The sequence below is a fragment of the Peromyscus eremicus genome, chromosome 19 (assembly GCF_949786415.1).
Source record: "Peromyscus eremicus chromosome 19, PerEre_H2_v1, whole genome shotgun sequence".
Classification (NCBI taxonomy): Eukaryota; Metazoa; Chordata; class Mammalia; order Rodentia; family Cricetidae; genus Peromyscus; species Peromyscus eremicus.
In genome coordinates, this window is record NC_081435.1 from 64604451 (window position 1) to 64625287 (window position 20837).

The window sequence follows — 20837 nt, forward strand, 5'->3', positions numbered from 1 at the left end:
TTCCTAAACTTGGGTTAAAGATAATAGTTTCTCTTTCATTCAGAACAGACAGTAGAAAGCATTTTTAACTACTCACAAGATTTTAATGAATTTCTTTTTAATTCCTAAAGACTGCTCTCTACTCCTTCCCACTCATGTATATGTGTTTTGTATGGGGCCTTCTTTAGATGAGCTATTATTGAGGTGTCGGTTTGTCTGTATAGTTGATCTTCTGTAAAATGATCCATAGCCAGTATGGCAAGATAATCAACATTAATTTGAAAGGTGGAGTATGGATTTTTATCTTTCTTGTGTGTTTGTATCTAAGATAAAATGAAGATAACATAATATAACAAAAATTAGGCAAGATCCTGTTGTATCTTGGAGAAAGTGTTTAAATCCTACAGAGCCTTTAAAATTATTTCGTTGTGTGGTTATAGGGCTATGCACCACCACCTAAAAATGGGATTGAACAGAAGCGCCCTGGACGCCCCTTGAATATTACATCTTTAGTTAGGTTGTCATCAGCTGTGCCAAATCAGATTTCTATTTCTTGGGCATCTGAAATTGGAAAGGTAAGATTTTTTTTCCTGGGTCGGATGGAAGTGTGTCTTCATTAGGAGTTGATTTCTTTTCTTAGGATACCAGCTTTGTATAGTAGTTTCTTGTTGCTGTGACTGAGTACCTGATAGAAGGAACTTGAATGAAGAGAGACACTTGTTTTGATTCATAATTGAAGTTAATGTCGTCCATCATGGTGGACAGAGCATGGTGGCAGGCACCTACCTGCTCCATGTCTCAACTTTTCTTCCAAATGGCTTCACAGCCTCAAAACAGTGCCACCACCTGGGGACCCGGTCTGCAAACACATGAGCCTATGAGGGACATTTCACATTGAAACGGCAGAACTCTTATTTCTTTCAGCTTCCTGACTTTAACCTCTTAAAAAAAAAAAAAAAAAAGACTTTTTCTATGCAGTGATGATAATGTAGAGGTTAACTTTACTTTAATATTTTATGAATTTTTTTCATTTTATAGTGAAAATATGTGTGTTTATATTTCTTCAAATAGTGGTTTAATTTAAACCCAGTGTGTGTCTAAGTGTTTTTATAAACTGAAAACATTTATGAAGAGGATCAAAAACAGCTTATTGGCCTTTGTGGAAAATGATTAACAGGACTCATAATTTAAAATGATCTGTTAATAACCTGTTTTTAGCCTGGTGGTGGTGGTGGTGGTGGTGGTGGTGGTGGTGGTGGTGGTGCACATCTTTAATCCCAGCATTTGGGAGTCAGAGGCAGGCAGATTTCTGTGAGTTTGAGAAACTTTGTCTTAAAAAACCATAAACCAAAACCAAAACCAAAACCCTGTTCTTAGACAGGTATGGCAGTGCACACCCTTATTCCTATCACTCAGGAGGCTGAGGCAGATAGATCTCTAGCCTGGTCTGCCAAGCAAGTTCCAGGCTAGCCAAGGCCTGTCTCAGAAAACAAAACAAAGAGCCCTAAAAACCAGATCTCTATTCTTGCCTTCAAATAAGTAACTAGTGCTTCAGATAAGATCCAGGGCATCTCATAAGATACTCAGAATTGTTTCCTTTATATCTTCAGGTTGATGAACATGACTTTCTACTGATTCGCGCTCTCAAAATGAAGATATCAATTATGATATTGGCTAAAGCAGAAAGTTTATGTTGAATTCATTGTTTATTCAATAAACAGTGCAAATATTTTTGAATATCAACTGTTGTATTCCCATTTCATGGAAATAACTTGTAATACTCCTGTTTCATGTGCAGAAATTGAGCTATATGTTTATAGTAGTATTTTTTATTTGTTTTAGCCACAAAGATAATTATAGATCTGTAAATAGCTTAAATTTTTAAATAAATGGTTAAGAATCATTGCAAAAATCCTAGTTTTATTGTATAATGGAAATCCTTTTTCTTTGTAATTAAAGTGATCAACAAACCTAATGCTGTTAGAATTTGGATACTTAAAAGAACATCAAAAAATATTTAGAAGTATTTGGTTTGGCAATCAATTAAATGTTTTCTTCATTGTGAAATTGAGTGAATGCATGCAATGAAGAGGCAAAATAGAGTATTTTAGCCCGCAGGCCTCTGTAAATAGTTAACAGCCGTTCCTTTTGTAATATCTAGGCATGGAATCGGACATAGACACTTTCTGGTCTTGGTTTTTATTTTTGTAGATTGTTTTTGTGTTTACTTGTCCTTCCTTAGTAAAATACCAATTTAACAAGTGGAGTTAATTTGTTAGTCTTTTCCTCAGAAAAAAGCTGGTATGGGCTTTATTGCTGTGATTTGCTCCAGACTGTGCAACAGGTAGTCTCTTCTGAAAGAATTAGAATTTTGGCACTCTAAATTTGAAGTGTTGATTTTTCAGCAGTGCCACTGATTTTGGTTTGTGCAGTGTGAATTGTTTTCATATGAAACTATGAAAACAAGCATTGTTACATAAGAAAATAAAAATAAACTCTGGTTGCCATGGGATGGAATGTTCACATGGTGACCCCCAAGCTACTCATTTTGCTGAATTAGAATACATAATCAGAAAAGCATTTGACCACACTATTTACCATAGAAATGGATGTTTTAAAATGACAAGTGATTGAAAAATAATTTCACAGTGAGAGAACCATTGCTTCCCCAAATGCTTAGTCGATGTTGTCCCTGTCCCAGGTGCCGACTCTCCTTTGGAGGTTGTTTGAGTGCTACTTTTAGAGCCTAGAGTATCTTCCATCTGTATTTTATATAAATACAAAACAAAAACACTGTCTTGTCCTTAAAACAGATTTTCTTTCTTTATAGAATTACTCCATGTCTGTATATCTTGTGCGGCAGCTTACATCAGCCATGTTATTACAGAGATTAAAAATGAAAGGTATTCGAAATCCTGATCATTCCAGAGCGCTAAGTAAGTAATGTTTGTAAGACTTAAACATAAGAGACACTTTGATGGAGGGAAATCCTTACACACATAGAAATATACAGTAATATGAATCATTAATATATACATATATCTGCACACACACACATATATACTATTTATATATATATACACACACACACCACCCCTCACACCCACATACACACGTATTTATGCTCATGTGTATGTAATTTGTATTAGTTACCTAGTAGAAGAAACCTCAGACAGATTACCACATTGTTTTCAAGTGTTAGAGGAAATAAGGAATATATCTTTTCTGTTTACAAGATTAGCAGTTGTTGTAAACAACTAATGGAACCCAATAAAAATGTAATGAGTATGTGTTGGAAAGCATTAAAGCTCCGGGCCCTGCTCCGTTTCTTACTCCTCTCTTAATTGTTTTGTTTAATCCTAAAACAATTTTTTTTCTGTGTAACTCTTCCTTTCCAATGGCTTTACTTTTTAAAAGAAATCTTTAAAATTCAATTAAATATGTGATGCAGAGTTTGCCTGTTGGTAATTCCTTAATCTAATATTGGGAATGCGGTTGTATTTTCAACACATTAATATTCAACATTTGTCTTTCTTTACCTATTCCAAGGGTCTAGGAACTTTTCAAATATTTTCTGTAATTCTGCTCTAATGTTACCATTAATTTCAAAATTTATTATTAACATTTTCTTCTTTTTAAAGTTAAAGAAAAACTTACTGCAGATCCTGATAGTGAAATTGCTACAACTAGTCTTCGAGTATCCTTGATGTGCCCGGTAAGTAAAGTGACAAAGCATTCTGGCCAATTTTGCTTTTTATGAATGACTAATTGATAAAAGTTAGGGTGAGGATGAATGAAGGAGTATTTTCATAGAATTCTAAACTTTTGTCTTTTCTATTTTGATGTCTTCATGAGTAAGTGTTAGGGAATTTTTGTATTCTTTAAGCAATTATAAAGCAATAATATATAAGACTGTTATATCAGAGAAGAAAGACTTAGGCTCAGAAAACCTGTCATAATGATGTAAGTAATGCAGTTTAGTAAGCGTATTAAGAGCTTTTATCAGAGTGAATGTAATACTATAAATAGTGATAATATTACTGGAGTCTGATAAATGCTAATTGATAGTCTTGGTTTAATAAGTTAGGATGTATGGACTGTCTTTGCTGTGCACTCTTAAGTTACACAGTAATTTTTATTTCATATCTCCTTACATAGAGACTTCAGTGAGAAATCATTCAGCAGCTTTGAGATCCTCTGTGTAATGTGTAGTTGTCACTGAGCTAATTGTGAGAGAAAGTAGACAGTCTAGTTAGAGAACACATCCCATAAAAAAGAAGTAGACTATATCTGATGATAAATGAAGAGGTGGAAGAAATGTCAGGAATAGTGGAGAAATGAAGTATGTGAAGAAAGCCTTTTCAAAATGAGCATACCTTTTTGAGAAAAGCTGTGAATCATGAATTTCTAATTAGTTTTGGATGACACTTGATGATTGCTACCTTTGTAAGACGTGTTTTTTTTTTAATGGAAAAAAGTTATGTCAGAGGGAGAGAGAAGAAAATAACATGTAAATATTGGAACAGGCGCTGATGGAGGCATTATTTTTATTTTGTAGATGAGGATACCAGTCAAGGTTGGCTAACCCAAATCATAGGGTCACTAATAGAATTGGAATAAAACTTTTATTCTATAATATTCCAATTTTGTTTCCAATAATTGCTGCCAGATTGGGCCAAAATATCAATACACTGTTATTTTAGTAGACCTCCTGCTGTCTTTGACAAATGATGTTTATTCATTTATCTTTGTGAAGCTTTTTTTCTTTTAAAGCATCGTGTGTGTGTGTGTGTGTGTGTGTGTGTGTGTGTGTGTGTGCATATGTATGTGAGCATACATGTATGTCTGCATGTGAGGCCAGAGGTCAACCTCAGATGTCACTTCTTCAGGAACTGTTTACTCTGGGTTTTTGAGCCAAGATTTACTGTCTTATTTTAATTCCTGTAAACATTTTGTTGAGTGAGTTAATGTAACTTAGTCAGCTTATTTTAATGACTTATTTCCACACACTAATAGTGTAAAGAAACAAACTCATTTATGTTGATACAAAATTCCTAAATTGAGTGACTATGCCAGTATTATTTAAAAACTTATAAATGCAGGGATGCCTTCTAATATTGCAGAGCTAGTTTGCTTTTAGAAAAGTTCTTAAAGCTGTTCATCTTACAATAGAAAGGTTAAAAGAATCATATCAAGTGCCAAATATTTAGTCAACTTCCATTCTGAGTACGACATAAACTTAGCAAAATCAGAAAAGGTAGAGATCAAATTCCTAGGTCAGTGTTCTACTGTTTAATGTTGTAAAAGCTTGAGGCACATCATTGCAGTGAAGAACATTTAGATGTGAATGTAATTCTACGGACTATTTCTCAGCAGTCTAGTTGTCTTTAGCTTCTTGTAGCTTTTACAGTTTTATCTCAAAATAGAAATGAAATTTGTGGCTCCTGGGCTGTGGGGTTGCTCTTAGCTTTATTGTAAGAGTCTGGAAAGCGAAGGCACAATCTTTTCAAAGAACAAAGAACAGGGAAATGAATGCTTTAAGAAGACAGGTTGCATTTTCTGTTAACTTTGGGTTAATTCTGCATATGAGGTCAGGTCTCTAGCTTTGTTTCTTTTGAGATAGGGTTTCTCCATGTATCCCTGGCTGTCCTGGAACTCACTCTGTAGAGCAGGCTGGCCTTGAACTCAGAGATCCACCTGCCTCTGCCTCAGAGTGCTCCCTGCCTCAGAGTGCTGGGATTAAAGGTATCCACCATCACTGCTGGCTTAGGTCACTGACTTTCAAGAATCTTTGCTCCTTCCCTTGTTTTATCTTTGTTTCTTTTCTAGTCTTTATAAATTCTGTTACCTAGTCAGCAAATATTGAGAACACTTTATAAGCTGGTATTGAGCTAGTACTGGGGGAATCACAGGAATAGACATAGTGTCCGTGTGGGCATAGGACCTAGTGGAAGAAAGAAATGTTTAGTTAAAAGAACTGCTTATAAATGGAGATATTTTCTGTAAATGACCGTTGTGGGGAGGTTTTAAGGGTTATAAAAGGAAATTTGACTTGGTTTAATGTTGGTGTGGATGTCAGTGGAGCTCTTCTATAAGAATTGAGCAGAACAATATAAATATAGTTATATAAAAACATATTAGAAATTGACGCCGGGCAGTGGTGGCACACACCTTTAATCCCAGCACTCGGGAGGCAGAGCCAGGCAGATCTCTGTGAGTTCGAGGCCAGCCTGGACTACCAAGTGAGTTCCAGGAAAAGGCGCAAAGCTACACAGAGAAACCCTGTCTCGGAAAACCAAAAAAAAAAAAAAAAAGAAATATACACATTTGATTATATTATAGTACAAAGTTTTTATGAATATTTTTAGTTTATGTTACAAGGCTTGTTTTTCTTATGTAAAGAGCTCCTATAAATAAGTTTACTGACCATGTGAAAAATGAGTAAAGGGTATGCATAGAGATTTCTTAGAAACACAAATAGCTCTTTGAATAGAAGAAGAGCTTCTACTGAGCTTCTATTTTTCACACTGAAAATAAGAGAAATTTAGTTCACAGCCTTGGAATATTTCTCGCCGACCAGATTGACGTAAATCAAATATTCATTAACATTAGTGATAATAGTCAAGTGGAATCAAGTACATTAACGTACTTGAATTTACAGATCATTAGATTTCTCTGTTTAAGGTAGTTTATCAATGTTCAAAGACCACAGAGATTTTCCTTTTAACCAAAATAATTTCATTTTGGGGTACTTATTTATAACATAGTAATACAAGGTGGGAAAATATAAATGCTTGCCACTAGTGTACTAATTAAATAAACCATGTTGTCTTTGTATCATAGTAGCTTAAAAAAAGATGTACTTTCTAAAGTGTATGTGTGGTGTGTGTGTGTTCACATGAAGGCAGGAGCCCATGAAGTTCAGAGATATGTGGAGTTGGAGTTATATATAGGTAGTTGTGAGCCACCTCATGAGGGTGCTGGGAAGTGAACGCAGGTCCTCTGTAACATCTATATGTGCTTTGAACCATTGATCTAGCTCTTTAGCTGGTTGCTTTTTTATATTTGTGTGTAGTAGCTGACAAATTGGGTAACAGTAAGGTACAAAATTTTGTAAAAAGCACCACCATTTGTGAGAAAATAATTTTTTACATATGTACTTGACTTCTGCTTAGAACTTTCATGAAAGAGCATGCAAGAGATGTCTAACAGTGATTTCCTTAATAGAGAAACTAGGGGCCAGGTAAGACACAAGCTTGGGCCCTGTGTGTGTGTGTGTGTGTGTGTGTGTGTGTGTGTGTGTGTGCCTGCCTGCCTTTCTCTGCCTTTGGACTTACACATTACTAAAGTGAAATGATCTTTTGAAAATCTTGAGACCACCCATAAATAAAAAGATAAAAAACAGTCTTTATGAAAGTAAATTTAGGTTGGGTCTTTTTATTTTGATTATCTTGTTTGACTTCTTAAGACCTTAATGAATACCTCTTTTCTCCTGAAGGCCTTCTTGTCCTATTCATCATTTTCATGGTGTGTTCTCTGTTTTGTAGTTAGGAAAAATGAGGCTGACAATCCCATGCCGTGCAGTGACTTGTACACATCTGCAGTGTTTTGATGCTGCCCTTTATCTTCAAATGAATGAGAAGAAGCCCACTTGGATTTGTCCTGTTTGTGACAAAAAGGCTGCCTATGAAAGTCTGATATTAGATGGGTGAGTGTATCTATGGGTAAGCACTGTGGGAAGGCAGCTAGAAAAAGAAAAAGAAAGAAAAAATAATACATAACCCAGCACTCAGGAGGCAGATTGCAGCATTTAAGGCTAGTCAGGGCTGTATAGTGAAACCCTGTCTCAAAAACAAAGCATTAACTAGTAATAGGATAAATGGTCAGTGCCACCACATTACATAGCTGCTAAGTTTAAAGCTGTTTAGGTCTTTGTGTCTCTGGAGTTAAGTTCTAAATGTGATTCCTTATATTGCTTATATTAGAATTGGGCCAGTTATATGAACTGATTTTTAATAAGTTAAGTCTTTTTATTAAAGATTTATTTTGGTTTTAGTTATGTGCATATATGTGTGCCCAAGTATGAGTACATGCAGTGATAGGCCCTGATTTCTATTCCTGTCCTTATCTGCCTGCCCGCCTGCCCACCTGCCCTTCCTACCATCCATCCATCCATCCATCCATCCATCCATCCATCCCCTCCTTCCCATAAAGAGGAATTATAATTGTCATAAAATATAAAATAATTGAAGTCCCAAGTCTTGCACTATTACTTTGTCTTTAGTGTATACTGCTGTATTTCATCTTTGACTTTAATGACATATATGTACTTCTAATTGATTTACAGGCTTTTCATGGAAATTCTCAATGACTGTTCTGATGTAGATGAGATCAAGTTCCAAGAAGATGGTTCTTGGTGTCCAATGAGACCCAAGAAAGAAGCTATGAAAGTAACCAGCCAGCCCTGTACAAAAATAGAAAGTATGTGCTGAATTAAATGGCAGGAGTACCCTTAAAGTGCAAATTGTGAAATATTAACTGTAACCACTAGGACTATTTTTAGGATTTAATTTGCTAACTTTATCTTTGGGCCATCTGTTCTTCCTCATTCATTTTCTTTTTTTAAAGAATATACTAATTTTTATATTATCTTACCAGCTTTTAAATAGTGTTTTATGTGCAAAACAAGTAAAAGTTAACTAAAGTTAGGAAGCTTTGCGGATGGGTAGCATGAAGACTGTATTTTAGAACACCCATAAAGACTGGGTGACCATATGTGAACTTTTTGTAATTTCAGTGCTCTGAAGGCAGAGACAAGAATCCCTAAGGAAATCTGTTCTCAGCCTGTGGGTCGAGAATCCTTTTGGGTTTGAACAACCCTTTCACAAGGTTTGCCTAAGATCATCAAATACACTGATACTTACGATTCATGACAATAGCAAAATTACAGTTAGTTACTAGCAATGAAAATAATTTTATGGTTGGGGGTCAACACCACGTAAGGAACTGTATTAAAGCGTTAGGAAGGTTGGGAACCACTGAACTAGACTAAGTAACCAAATTGGTTCAGTGAGACTGCCTGAGTTAATAAAATGGTAAGCAGTTGAGTAATATGCTTGATATTAACCTCTGTCCTTTGAGTGCATGCTCATATATGGGCAGACATACATATGCATGCATGTATATTATATATACACACTTGAGAAATAAAGAGAAAGGTTAGAAAGTGTTTTGTGTATCTGTACAGAACACAATGTGGTCAGAGAGGTAATATATATCATTTATTAGTGTGAAGACAGTGGTCATGTATTAGTTATTATTGAACAAATTCTTCCCTTTTTTTTTTTTTTTTTTTGTGGAGGAATTTTATAGTATTAGTTACCCAGCATGTGTACACTAATCTGCAGTGAAAGGGCATAATAATGGAGTTTGAGGAATTGAAATCTGTGTGCACATTTAACCTCTGAATTCATTGATTTGACTTTTTTCTGGCTCTGTTAAAATACTAAAAAAACAACAGATTTTATCACCTCCTTGGGGGCCTTCCCCAAGGCAGCACACAGACTTCAAAGAAATCCACAGCGTTGTCATGACTGAGACTTTTCTATCTGAGGGTTTTTAGGGAAATAAAACACTCACACTCTTGATGGTTTCTTTCTTTATTCTCTCTTGTTCTCTCTTCCTCACTGCAAATCTTTCAGGCAATACAGGAGTCATAAAGAGGTCACATTCCATAGGTAAAGACATGATTAAAAACAGTCATCCCAACAACTCTCATGCAATATATCTAAGTAATGTGTCATGAGCAAGCAAGAAACATATTTTCTTAGCCAACCCTTTTATTGACAGGCTGTAAATTGTAGTTAGAAAGAAAGAATCTGTTACTTTATTATCTATATTGAGAGATAATCTTACAAGGAGTTTTAAAGGTATCATAAATTTATCTGCTGGAGAGCCCAAGAAAATGAGAAAATTGTATACTTAATAACCTGTCTGAGTGTATAAGCTGCTTCGACCTTAGGCCCTACAACCTCCCAGGTAGGGAAAAGGCAGTTTAAACTGACTCACAACTATGTAAACATTTTAAACTAACACCCTGGTATCAGGAGTTGTAAATTCAGGTGCCCCCTTCTGTCTCAGAGGCCAGCGGAGTGCGATCTAAAGTCTCAGGACATGGAGACATCTGGGATGTCATAGATTCTCTAGTTCAGGCTCAGCTGAACATTTCCTAAGTTACTGTATATCTTTCAGCATCAGCTCAGCTGACATTTTCCATTATACCATAATGCTCCAATCTTAAAATGTACTTTCTGCCATGTGTGTAACTCTTGATTATCAAAAAAAATTTGTAGCCCTTATTTTAGAGCTACAGAGTCAGATTATTTTCTGTAGCCCTGACTAGTCAGAATTTATTTTCACCAATTGAGGTCAGGAATGGATGCAAGGAATTAATCATTTGCCAGCCATCAATAATTGGGCTGTTTTGTATTTACGACCTAGCCAGATAGCTCAATTATGTCCTTGTGAACTATAGATTGCTTTTCTGGGATTGTTTATCTTAAAAATCATTAACAAGATATCTGGTCTAATCTAAAGCAAGTTTGAAGCTTTGTATCAGCTAATGGTACAAATGAAACCTGTGACTGCATTTCTCAGCATTAACATTAAAGGAATTTGAGCCAGCCTGGCCCCTGGACTCAAATGATATTCCTATATCATAAATCTGAGCTGTGATCTAAAGCAGTTCCTAAGTGGAACTCGTAGACCTCATTGGAACTCATGGGCCTTAGCTATGAACCATATCCTAGTATTTATTTTTATTCATCAAAACTCTATCAATTAGACAATACAGCTTAAGGAGGAATCATCTTCCTGACAATCCACAGATACAAATGCCCAGTAGATAAATATGTTTTCATGAGACAAACACACTACAATACAGGCAGTGGGGGACTCCCCACATCCATATATACCGTGTCAGATACCAGAGAAAAGATTGTAGCATCAACATGTAAAGGGATAAAAGAAGCAAAAGACATTCTGGAGTCTGTAGTCTAGAGTTTTTCCTCTTGTGAACTGACACCTAGAACTTCAGTTACCACCCGTTTTTCCTGTGACATGACTACCATCAAGATATTTTGAGTAAGAAGGGAAAATGAAGACTTTATGGGTAATGTTAATTATTCTCTTGTGATCTTCATAGACCTCTTACTGGTTGAATTGCCAGGATTGCCCTTATAATGTAAAAAGTGAGGGCAGACACAGCTTTATTGATTAGATTTACTGCTTTTTCACAATGAACAGTCATTCGTTTTTGACAGATTATATGAATAATGTTACATAACGTGATAAATGTGATTGCCTCTATAAATAGAACAGGTTCTGATTAGATGATTCATGTCAGCGTAACTTAGGTAACCAGTTTGAGACTTTTTTTCTTTTTAAAATATGAACAAGATTGATATAGTTGACTCAGTGATGACAAATGTTGAAATATGCAGCTGCTGAAACTGCATACTCCAGGCCAGATGTCTCTGACTTAATGGTGCCACATATGTATAACAGCACACAGCTGGCTGGGCACACTCTACACTCCTTTCCCATGGTGTAATACCAGTTTTCTAACCCTCAAGAACTGTCTGTACAATTATTACTAACCTAGAAAGACAATGCAAGCAACACTAGGCCCTGTACTAACCCACTAATAGTCCTGGAGAGAGTAAGTACGCTGTGAAGGAGGCTTCTGACCTCTGTCAGGAATGGCCCTGACTATTTTCACATAAATGTTTTACAGACAAGTTAGGCACCTGGACTCTGTCCCTATTAGAGAAAAATGGTTTCCCTGGATGTACATTGTCATGTATATAGAGAGAGACATTTAAGACTACACAGCTACGTTGTTGTTTCATCTTTGATATTTCTTTCTTCCTGTTTAATCTACATCCAGGTTCAAGTGTCTTCAGTAAACCTTGTTCAGTGACTGTAGCCAGTGATGCAAGTAAGAAGAAGATAGATGTTATTGATCTAACAATAGAGAGCTCTTCTGATGAAGAGGAAGACCCTCCTGCCAAAAGGAAATGCATCTTTATGTCAGAAACACAAAGCAGTCCAACCAAAGGGTTTGTCAATTTATAGTTCACTATTGTTCATTGCGCTTAAAACTAGTTGTTCTTGGGATGGTTTGAAATACGTCTATGAGGAGTTACAGTAGAAGGCAGTTTTCATCTGCTTTTCATACAGTTGAAATTTTTTCAAGTAAGCACGTTATTTACAGGAAATCAAATTTTGATGAAAATATTCAACATCTCTGGGACGTGAGAGTTTAAGTGTTCATCCCTTGTGTTATATTCTTGAACTTGCTCATAAGATTTGGCATCTCAGTCCAGTGTAAGGACGTTGGTATAATGGAAGATAGATGCAGGAGGCTTGTAAGGACAGATCCATTTCTACCACTTACATGCTTGTGAGGTGATTTCGGTTATAATCTGTGATTGACTTTGACCCACTTTCTGTTCTGTTAAAACGAGGTAAAATAATGTGTGCTTCATAGGATCACTGTTGGGTTTTCATGAGATTATAAAAAACCTGGCCACTATGTCAGGAATGTTACAGTTCTTTAATGAAAATTTATTATCTTTCCTTTCCAGTTTACAAAGCAAAATATGGACATGAGTGCATCTTATTGTGTACATTCTATGACTAATATGGGAAAGCTATTAGGATCTTTAAGATAGGTTAGAGTCCAGCAACAGATCCTTCTTACAGAGAGATCTTAACAGCCATAAATTGTTGTGACAGTCCATGATCACATTCTTAAAACTTGGGTGTGCTAGTCTCATCTCTGTCCTCAGCCTATTTAGTATTTTCTTGTGCATCTTTTTAATAACAAAAATTTACCTATCTTAGGTATAGATTATAAAGTTGTACATTCAACTTTCCAAGACAGTTTTAGCATATTTCCATTGTGAAAAAAGCCCGCATACTCACTTAAGTTTGTTATCATGCATCCCTTAGATGTAGGCAATGTCGATTTTCTACTTAAATCCTAGCACTTAGGAGGCAGAGGCAGGCGAATCTCTTGAGTTTGAAGCAAGCCTGTACTACAGAGTGAGTTCTAGGACATCCAGGGCTACACAGAAAAAACCCTGTCTCAAAAACAAACAAACAAAACAATATATTTTCTGAATTTGTCTGTTCTGGACACTGTATACAGTTCAACTATATACTGAGTATGCTTCAAGGTACTGAGTATGCTTCATAGGTACTTTGAAATAACTTTTCAGTTACTTTTTCGACTAAATTCTTTGAGCTGCTTTCTGCACTATTGAAGTGCTTATTCTAAGCAGGTGTATTGGCTAATGCCTGTGATAGCAGCATTTCAGAGGCAGAGGTAGATAGATCACCGTGAGTCTAAGACCATTTTAGGCTTCTGCCCAAAAAAATCCTAAAATAAATATTTCAGACGTAGTTTATGTATCACAATATGAGTACAGGCTTATGAACAAGTTTTTATTTTTAGTAATTTACTATTTTTTTTAGTGATGTACTAATTATTGCTTTTTTTGGATAATTTTTCTGATACTTCTGAAGATCAAATGAAATGAAAATACAATTTTGAAGTGTTTAACAAAATGTAGAATCAATGAATGTTTAAGTATTTCTAGATTTTACTTTATCATTTTAAATGTAATTATTTTATAACAGTTTCAAACTTTTTCTGTTCATAAGTTTTTGTCTAAGAAATTTTTATATGATCCTAGGAATGTGAACTAAGTATACAAATTAAACATTTACTGATAATAAGTCATAAACCTTAGAAACAGTTTTTTAGTACCTATACAACTTTGCCATTTATTAAAAGTGGGAACAGAGTACATACTAATGAGATAGGTGTGTATTTTTAAATAAAGAATTAAATGAGAGGCCAGGGAGATGGCTCGGTGGGTAAATTGCTTGCCTCACTAGAGTGGAGAATCTGAATTTTGTTCAGCACCCATATAAAAATCTGACCTGTGCATCTGTGACCCAGTACTGATTTTAGGGGACAGACACGCAGATCCCAGAGGCTTGCTGCCCATCCGTTCTTGCTGAATCAGTGAGCTCCAGGTTCAATGAGAGATCCTGTCTTAAAAAATAAGATAGAAAGGTGATTGAAGAATACATCTTGATATCCACCTTTGGCCTCCACATGCACACAGGAGAGCAATACACATATAAGCACACTAAATTTTGGCTCTGTATTTAGAACATCTTCAACATATTTCAGAATTGATCACTATAATTTTATAATCATCAATGCTAAGAATACTCATTCACATAAATGCATAGTATAAAATTATGGAAGTAGTTTTAGGAATACTTCAGAAGTTATTGGAAATTTTTTCCTAATTATATTCCAAATTCATTTAATGATATTTTTAAAATGAACTTCAAATGAATAACTCTAAAAGAAATATTCGAAGTCAAACATTGTAACACAGTATGATCCAAAGATGTTATAATTTGAGACTTACATACTGAGGAATAGTGGCATAGAAAAAGTACATTTGTTTTCTATAATTAAATATTATATTCCTGTAACAGTAGAAAGCTTCATATGTACCGTAAAAACATGGCAGGTCATAATAGTGATGAATTTGAGCCAAGGCATTTTAGGTAGCATGTGTTGTTATGGTATAACTGCATGTGCAGTGCCTAATATGCATATTTGTGCTAATACCCGAGGCTTAAATGAAGTCGCATGTTGGAACGGGGGGGGGGGGGGGGTGAGTATTGCCAAAAACACCTTGAATTATTCATTTAATTACAAATTAAATTTTGGTTGTTTATTCAGAAACCTTTGCCTGTTCCCCCATTGGGGACATTACCCATAGTTTAAGAAACTGTACTTTAGAGTATGAGGAAAATTGGGTGACAGGTCTTGTGGTTTATTTCATGTGTGGCTGAAAATTGTCCAGTGATGCTGACTCATCAAATACTCCAAAGGACTACCACATGTGTCCTGCACTTTGTTAACCAGTAGTTGAGTAGGACAGGAAATGGAAGGAGTGGCTCTACATTAAGCAACAGTATGACCACAATATGCAGAAGGATAGAGATAGTTTATATTTGTGGTCATAGAACACAGAGGTAGATATCAGTACTCTTTATGTAGATTGAAAAGAAAAACAGAACACTTCAGATTGAAATTTGTAATTATTTCAAGGACCCATGAAAGTTTTTATTTTAAAAGTCTCTAAATTTCAGCTACTTGGCTACTTCCATAATGTTGACATAATCCTTAATACTCAAATCACACTTGCACATTATTAAAACACACATACACACACACACACACACACACACACACACACACAAATGAACACAGAAATATAAATGAGAATTCTGAGCTCAATCTTAGGAAGTTAGTAATTATATATTCAAATGACCTTCACTACAGCTAAGTAGAGTTTATTCTAGGAGTTCTTTAGTATTGGAAACTACATTGATAAAATGGTTTTGTCTTGTAGAACAAACCTTAAATCCAATTAGAACAAGGTTGGTTACTCACATGATGTTTGTGCTAGTTTCGCACCAGTGGGCATGTCTTGACAGTCCAGTCGTTGTAGTTTACAAGGTTTGTAGCTGGGTGAGATTGATGATTACTTTTCTCTTTCATGTTATCAGTGCCAAGAGCCTGTGGCTACACAGGTCATAGGCCACAGAGGAGAACTTACCACTATTATTTGGCTAAATTGACATAGTATTAAACCAATAATGACTTATCATTACACCCATAGATTAGTGTATTTCAGTCCTCATCAGACAAGCTTCTTTATGCAATAGACAGTGGTTACTATAGAGACCCACAGCTGCTCACGATGCAGAGAATAAGAGAGTGCAACTTGCTCATTCCTAAATTAAATATCTATATTGCACCCTTTCCTTGAAGCTCAGGGATCTTCACAGAAGAAAAGGCAGAAAGTTCACGGGAGGTGGAAGTGGTGCATTTCTGTAATTGTACAGTGTTTTGTTGTGAGATGATCCTTCTGTATGCTGTGAATATGTATTACTCTCAATTGTTAATAATAAGGCTGTTTGTCCTATAGCAAGGCAGGGTAAAGTTAAGTGGGACAATCAAAGTGAGGACTGGGATGATAGAGAGTGGAGTCAAGAGAGATGTGAGCAAGCCACCTAAGAAGCAAGATGCTTGGGGACCAGTAAAGCCACAGGCCATGTGGCAAGCCATAGATTAGTAGAAATGGTTAATTTAAAAGTAAGAGCTAGTTAATAATAAGCCTGAGCTACTGGCTGAGCATTTTTTAACTAAAAAAAAAAAAAAATGGTTTTGTCATAGGACAGTTATCTAGTTAATCTTAAGAGATGCCTTAAGTATTCAATAAATGTCTCCTGATAGAAATTTTAATGTCTTTTAAATATCCGAATTTACTTAATGATGATGGGCTCACTGCTTAACCTGAGTTTTTAACAGACTGCTTCAGTAAAGGAAACAGTGTTGACATACATACCATACCAGTTTTGTTCTATTTAGGGCATGTAACTGTACTTAGTATTTTAGCTAGTGCTGATCATTGAGAAATGCCCATGAATACAGCCAAGAGGAAGAAGCAGGAAAGTGAGTAGTGTGGGGCCTGGAATGTGATGGATGAGTGGGTGTTATGACTGACAGTATTAAGCCCCCCTGCCCCCCAAGAGACAGTCACAACTATTCTGATTGTTAAAAGAACTATTGACTGGCTGGATTTTTATTCTGTGCATGATATTTCGAAGAGTTGGGACCAGTAGAACAATACATGGAAAAACTTCCTGATCACTGGTAATTGCTGTTTTGTGTTAGAATTTCATTTCCTGGGGGCTGGACAGAAATGGCTTAGTGGTTTAGAGCACTTGCTGTTACAGAGGAACTGGGTTCTGTTCCCAGCACCCACATGTTGGCTCACAGCTGTGACTCTAGTTCCAGGTATTGTGATGCCTTCTTTGACCCCTGTGGACACCAGGCATTCATGTAGTGCACTTACATACAGTCAGCACACTCATACACTTAAAATAATATCTCTTAAAAACATTTTTTAAAATCTTCTTTTAAATCAGAGTAGATGCCATCTGTCAGAATGTCAGGGTGTCAGCTGATGCAGGGGTTGACATCTTGCTCCTTTCTTGCTCTTCTGGTTTTTTTTTTTTTTTTTTTTTTTTTAATGTCGAATGCCATTTATTGAAGGAGGGAGGAGGTCTTAAATACAGGCTTAAAGCACAATGGGAGAACCCCAGAGGGCAGAAGTTCACTACCGATGTTTTACATTCTTGCATCTAAGCTGTTAATGCCCATTATGCAGGATACACAGACAAGGAACTTCCCTTAAGCATTCAGGAGGGTGGAACCCGGCAGGGAATTAGCATAGGGAGGATATCAAGGTCAAGGTCAGCAAGCAAGGCAACAGTTACCCAAAACGGGGGCTAGGGACCTACAGGTCCCCCTTTTACTAAAAAATGAGCTTCTGACTTAAGTTGCGTGGGAAGTCAGCAGGTCACCTTACCCGTCATGGAGATGCCTGCCCTGGCCACACAGGTGCTCTGTCTTAGGTTGATGAGCACTCCCCAGGCATTACCCGTCTCTGAATACTCATTATCATACAGGCTCAGTCCTGTGTGAGCTGCAGAGTTAACTGCTGCAAAAGATCTCAAAGTGGCGCTGGGCTTGCAATCTGTGTGTTCGACACAGAAAAGACCAACAGAAGTCCTAACCCACCCATAGCCAGTAGGCTAAAGGCAACTGAGCCATTCCCTTCCTTAATGAACCTTACTGCAAATTGGAGTCCTTTTAAGATGGTATCCCAAAAGCAAATGGAACTTGAGTTTATAAATTTATAATTTTCAAAGCCAATCAAAATGTATATAACTATTGAATTAAATTTATCATGCCCAATAGAATGAAAGATTAACTAACTGTGGTAGCTACTTTTGCTGCCAGTGCCTCCACTGTGCTAGCTGTAGTAACCAATTATGAAATGGTAATCCCAGAAACAGTAGCAGCGGTGGCCACCACTGCTATGACAACAACAATGGCAGCAGCGATGTGAAATTCTCTTCTGGAGTGTGTGGGCATCTACTGGCATGGACACAACTCCAGGATACATGAACCACCAAGGCCCGTTTTTCTTGATCCCAGCATGACTTAAGCTGGCAGCTCTGTAAAAGAACAACTAAGAACCATAAAGAAAAAACAGGCAGCTCACAAGGAGCAGAACTAATGGTCTCATAATGGCTCTATCCCAGTGCCTTGAATGAAGTTTTAGGTTTTTACCTGCCATTTAAGTTTAAGGAGAGTAAACAGATGAATAGAAAATCTTAGTGTAACTTAGACCACAAGAATTACATGAGCCATCTAATTTTTTTAATTAATTAATTTATTTGAGTTATCCAATTTTTAAGAGGTATATTTTAGTTTTAGTATAAATTATAAACATTGTTTTCAAAGAAATAAGCAAGTGAAACACTTTTTACCTGGAGAGAAATACTATCACCATTTTGATGGTAATCTGTTCCAGTGGCCTTTTAATGCAGCTCTATAACTCCTGTCTGAAGAAACTTGTATCATTTCAGCATGTAGAAAACTTTTAAGCTAACCTTAAACATTATGCTCCGCCCCAGTTCTTGAGAGCCAGCCTGCATGGCTGCTTTGTTGTTGGTGACCTGCTCTAAAAATAGGAAGCAGACAGTAAGGGCATTAAATATGTGTCTCTCAGTTGGGAATCAGTGGGTGTTGGTGACAAATTCCAATCTCTTTTCTGCTTGTATGAGCATAGTGGTAGCCCACAGTGAACTTCAAGTATATGAATGAAAACTCATTTTCAGACCCCTAAGTCTGGACCAAGTATGTTTTACATGTAATTTTCTGGTATAAAACATCATCTAGAATACTGATGTTTACTGTATAGAAGCATCCTGGCAATTTACTTTTATACTATAATGTAAAATTATGAAAATTTAAAACATTTGTTTAATGTGTATATATGCTTGTGTATATACTTGTGAATTCTATGTGTAAATGAGTAAAACATTTTAAAACTTGAAAAATAATTTTATTAAATTTCAGCATCAGAATTTTACACCATTGCTTAAAGAAGACATAGACATATTCATTTCTCTGTGGAATGTCTAAAAATTTGTGTCCATAAAACATATGTATCCTGGTTTTTGAGGCAGGGTCTTGTTTCACACTTGTTATGTTGCTAGCCAGGTATGACTCTTTACTTTTGATCTTCCTGCTTTTACTCCCAAGTGCTGGCACTGCAGGCCTTGTACCATCCTGCCTAGCTAGTAAGTTGGATTTATAATAATGATTGCAAAGGTCAAGCAATAGGAATTAATCAGCACTGAATATTTTAGCATTAACCATTTTTAATGAGATTTTAATGATTTACTAATTTGGGTTCCCATTAGGTTTTGGTATTTCTGTATATTTTCACTCCACATTTTTGGCATGGGAGAAACAGAATAGGTATATATTAATTAGGTATTACTATAGGGACACAAAACTCTTGCTTGACTCTAATTGTTAGTCAAGGGTTCAAGGAAGGAGAGGGAGTTTGGTGGTTTTCCTGTGAATCACAAGAAAGTTCAGTTCAGGATCAAGATATGAAAATCTCTAGTGAAATGTCCCAGGAAGAGAAGGAAGAGCTCTTGGGAGACAGGTATTACCTATTTCTTGGCAAGCTGTAACTTTGGGGATAGTGGTAGTTAGGGATTAAACCCAGGTCTTTTCACATGCTGAGCATGTGTTATTCACTCAGTTATACTCCCAACTCCCTGAAATTATTGTTGTTTCTTTTCATGGCAGAGAACAGGTAGTAGGTTAAGTATATTGTTAATGCTGAATTTATTTATTTATTAATGTTTTTAAGATTTAAAAATTTTTAACTTTTTTTTTTTTTTTTTGTGGTGGGGAGGGTGGAGTTATACCCAGGAGAGTACAATTGAAGGACAGAAGAGGCCATCAGGTCTCCTGGAAAAGGTGTTAGAAGTGATTTTTGTACTGCTGTTTATGGGTGCTGAGGACTGAACTCAATGGCTTTGCTGGAACAGAATGTGCTGTTAAGCATTGAGTCATTGCACCAGCTCCTAGGTAGAAAAATTTTAAGTGTGTGTGTGTGTGTGTGTGTGTGTGTGTGTGTGTGTGTGTGTTTCAAAAACTTTACTCTCACTGTCTTAGGGTTGCTATTACTGGGATGAAACACTATGATCAAAAACAATTTGGGGAGAAAAAGGTTTATTTGGCTTATACTTCCATATCATTGTTCATCATCAAAGGAAGTCAGGACGGAAACTCACAGGGCAGGAACCTGAAGGCAGGAGCTGATCCAGAGGCCATGGAAGGGTGCTGCTTACTGGCTTGCACTCATGGCTGCTTAGCCTGCTTTCTTACAGAACCCAGGACCAGCAGCCCAGGGATGGCACCACCCACAATGGGCCGGGCCTTCTCCATCAATCACTAATTTAAAAAATGACCTATAGGCCTGCCTACAGCCTGATCTTATGGTGGAAGCATTCCTTCTCACTTCCCCTCCCCTCCCCTCCCCTCCCCTTTCCATCCCTTCTTTTTAGGAGGCATTTTCTTAATTGAAGTTTTCTCTACTTAGATTACATTTATATATGTACATATATATATATATATATATATATATATATATGATTAAGAAAGCAATACTATGAGACAGTGAGAATAATATTTTAAGCTCCCTCCTCAGTACCAAGTGATAGGCAGTTTCTTCATTCTTTTCCTCTTTACCACTCCCTCTTATTTCTGATGAGCACAGTCACTAGAAAGTACTTGTCTTCAATAGGGTTCCTTTTACTGTGAT

General features: G+C 36.4%; 1 protein-coding gene across 6 annotated transcripts in view; it reads left to right on the plus strand.

Annotated features, from left to right (window-relative positions):
• The window catches only part of Pias2 (protein inhibitor of activated STAT 2), a 76708-nt gene that overhangs the window by 39282 nt on the left and 16589 nt on the right, over window positions 1-20837 (plus strand). For 5 of the 6 annotated variants that reach the window (XM_059246587.1, XM_059246585.1, XM_059246586.1 and 2 more), the window contains exons 6-11: window positions 420-554; window positions 2810-2915; window positions 3621-3694; window positions 7527-7687; window positions 8327-8460; window positions 11927-12098. In XM_059246587.1, coding sequence (XP_059102570.1) covers window positions 420-554; window positions 2810-2915; window positions 3621-3694; window positions 7527-7687; window positions 8327-8460; window positions 11927-12098 — 782 coding nt within the window. The remainder of the gene's footprint in view (window positions 1-419; window positions 555-2809; window positions 2916-3620; window positions 3695-7526; window positions 7688-8326; window positions 8461-11926; window positions 12099-20837) is intronic. The other variant, XM_059246588.1, reaches the window with a different exon arrangement.